This window comes from Psammomys obesus, unplaced genomic scaffold, assembly GCF_907164565.1.
Source record: "Psammomys obesus unplaced genomic scaffold, mPsaObe1.curated_primary_1811, whole genome shotgun sequence".
Lineage (NCBI taxonomy): Eukaryota > Metazoa > Chordata > Mammalia > Rodentia > Muridae > Psammomys > Psammomys obesus.
In genome coordinates, this window is record NW_026596287.1 from 973904 (window position 1) to 977459 (window position 3556).

The window sequence follows — 3556 nt, forward strand, 5'->3', positions numbered from 1 at the left end:
AATAGGTCTCTACCATAATTTTTGCAATCAAGGTCTCTCTTTGAACATAATATTCTTCAATTTTGCTAGGCTCGCTGGCCAGTGGACTCCAAGGACCTTCCCTGCACACCAAACCCCTTGCCACCATCACTGGGGTTAGAACCCTGAACTTCTTTGACAGCTTTTATTTGGGTGCTGGGCAACGAACTTGGGTCCTCATGCTTGTACGGTAAACCTTTTACAGGGTTACCCCCATGTCCTAAAAGGAATATCTTGACTTGACTATAATATATAAGAATAAACTTTAAAGAGGTTAAAACTTCTAAAGTGTTTTCACACAGTGTGGAATATTAGGGAAATTTTTCTCATATGTTGGGGCACTTCTTACTGAGAAATTGTTAGACTCAACAAACCTTAAAACATGTAATCAAATAGGAAATGTTTTCCTGGTGTTTTGTTTGGAGGAGAATTCTCAGTAGAAACAGACAGTGGGATCAAGGTAGGTGGGAAGGGAAGAAAATCACTTTCAATGAGATTTGACATACAGAGAACACAGGGAACACAGCACAAGCCATCAGATTTTTGTTTCCTACCTCCCACAAAATGCTAACTCTGGGCCACTTATGGCAAAAAGATATGAGAAGTGGAGTATATCATAAAATCTTCCCTGAGATAATGATCCATTTAGCCAAGAACAATGTTCGGAGAAGTTCAGGCTTTTCATTAGTTCATCAGCAATTAAGTGATGGTTGCATATGGGGCAGTGAAGAGGATCAGGCTAAAGCAACAACAAACACAGTTCAGTAGCCTGAGGTCACAGTGGGTGACATGAGGGAAAAGGAAGGATGTTGTCAGGCTAATTCTCAGGACCTTGTGAGCTTGAAAAATGCCAAAGTGGTGCCATATACTTAGATATTTTTTTCCCCGGGAAGATCATGGATATATGAATAATCAAATTTATGCCCTGATTGTAGCTACCATCATGAAAAAAATTATGAAACCAAAATAAGCAACAATAAAAACATCAACAAAGAATATAATCAGGTGTCATTGGGGAAGGAACCATATTTAAATAGTTGAGACCATTCATTTTAGGAACAAACAGAGAATCTTACATTTGTTTCTCAAATTATTTTTCCTAGGGCTATTCATGAAGTCAGAAGATGAACTGGAATAACATTATCCAGACAACAGTCTTTCTTTCACTTACTGGACCTGGAATTGTAGGAAACATCCTAGTATTTGTGAGACATGTATACACATATGCTTTGGGGACTGAAAAAAAGCCTGTGGACCTTATTCTCATCCACTTGACATTTTCTAATATGATCATTATTTGTAGCACAGTGATCAGAGATGTAGCCACAGTGTTTTATTTTAGAAACTTCCTAGGAGATATTGGTTGTAAAGCTGTGGTTTATCTGGCAAGGATGGCTCGGGGCCTTTCCATCTGCACCACCTGTCTCCTCAGTGTGGTCCAGGCTGTCACCATCAGTCCCAGGACCACCATTTGGAGAAATCTCAAACCACAGACCTCATGGCAAGTTCTTACCTATGTCTTTCTCTTTTGGATCTTTAATGTTCTCACGAGTATCAACTTGTTGTACTATATAACAGGAGGCAGTGGCATGAACAGATCTGCAACTGCAGGGTATATTGGGCATTGTTATATGTTGCCTTCCAGGCACATAGTCAAGTGGCTCTTCCTTTCACTCATGAGTGTTCGTGATCTCATCTTTCAGAGTCTCATGGGCTGGAGCAGTGGATACATTTCTTTTCACCTGTATAAACATCACAAGCGTGTCTTCTACCTTCATAGCTACAGGTTTGTAAATAGTTTCAGTCCAGAGATCAGAGCTGCACAGAGTGTCCTTGTTCTCATGATCTGTTTCCTCTTCTTTTATTGGACAGACTTCATTTTCTCGTTTTACACAGGTTCCATGGTATCACATGATTCCATTATACTAAATATTAAAACATGTCTAGTACTTGGTTATGCTGTTCTCAGCCCCTTTGTCTTGATGAGAAGAGATGCCCCTGTTGCTAAATCCTTGAGTTCTCACTGAGAAATGCTAGGATTACATTCCTGCATGAGCTCAAGATACACACTGTTGTTAATTTGCCTTAATATTTTGGAGGGTACATGGAGGGTGTGTAGCTTTGCTATGTAGGAGCAGCTGTCCTTAATGCCACTTTATCGTCCAAGTTTTGGCCTGGGTAATCACTCCTGCCTGGGCATTATAAGCATTTGCCATCACATCATACTTTGCCCTAGTGTTCTAATATATCCAAGCATTAAATCAGTTGAGCATTATAATAATTTACTTTAAAAAATAAGATCAATACATAATCACCTAAGGGTAGATAATAGTTTCTAGGAAGATGGAAAGTGGCTTCTTAGCATCTTTCCATTCCACCATCCCTATCATGTGACTTTGAGCTTCCCATTAGCACTGGAGAAAGTGCTACAGGTAACACTTCTGGCAGAAATAATTTTCCCCTCAATTTCAGAGGAGAAGAACAAGGTGGAGGTGAGGACAAAGGCTGGAGAGATGGCTCAGCCATTAAAGGCTAGGCTCACAACCAAAAATATAGAAGTAAGTTCATTTCCCTTTTCTGGGGTGTGTTTGCACAGCAGAGTGAAGATGACAGTGAGACAAGCGAAGTCATCACAGCACAGCTGGTGTAGTCACCAATTGTTTGATGTTATCAGTTTCCAAAAGTGCTAAGAAAGTAGTGAGAACAATGTGGGACAATTCTAACCACATTAGATCTTAAATAATCACCATGAGATAGATGCTCTGGCAAACAGGCTCTCTCAAATGATGCATTCATTACAGGTCTCCTCCAGAAGAGGATCTCATTGATACATTGATGTATAAACACCTCAACACCAGATTGTAATCACTGTAGTTTCCACCTTTTACTCAAAATGGCAGACCCTGAACATCTGGTGTTGTCTAAGTCGCTTTGCCCATAATCCCATGCTCCATCTTCCCTGATGCTTCAACAGGCACATGCTGCTAAGCTCTGGACTAGGAGATCTGGGTACTGAGGGCACACAGGAGATCTTGGTGAAGGCCAGGACTGCAGCCTTGCCAAGTGGAAGGACATTGCTGGTGCTGAGAACTCATAGCCTTGGGCCTGGGAGGACAGTGAGGGTCCAGAGATGGACCCAAGCCCATGTGCTCCAGGATCCCTGTGCAGCAGGCTTCCCTTGGAGGCTTCTGTCAGTATAGTGTACACACTGCATTCACCTCAGCTCTTCATTGACTCACTGCATTTCCTACCAGAAGAGAAATAGAAACACTTCCTGAGGGGAGTGGGGTGAAGCCAAGTTCTCTGCAGCTGAGTAACCAGCAATCACCTGGCAGAAAAGAATTGCACCCCTTCTCTGGTCTCTCCCAGGTCCAACCAAGAGTGAAAACTCTCCAGAGCAAAGCAAGAGACAGGCCTGCCTGTGGGCCTCTGAAATACTAGTCTTTGCTAAGATAAACTAGGTTTTCAACAAGGTCCAACAAGGTTAAAGACCACCTTCAGAGTATTAAGAAGTAGATGCATGGCTAGGGAGGAGGGT

At 41.9% G+C, this 3556-nt stretch overlaps 1 protein-coding gene across 1 annotated transcript; it reads left to right on the top strand.

Annotated features, from left to right (window-relative positions):
- The first annotated feature begins 1142 nt into the window (after positions 1-1142).
- On the top strand, positions 1143-2045 carry LOC129668887 (putative vomeronasal receptor-like protein 4). Its single transcript, XM_055596985.1, has one exon. The coding sequence runs from the start codon at positions 1143-1145 to the stop codon at positions 2043-2045; it is 903 nt and encodes a 300-aa protein (XP_055452960.1).
- The last annotated feature ends 1511 nt before the right edge of the window (positions 2046-3556 follow it).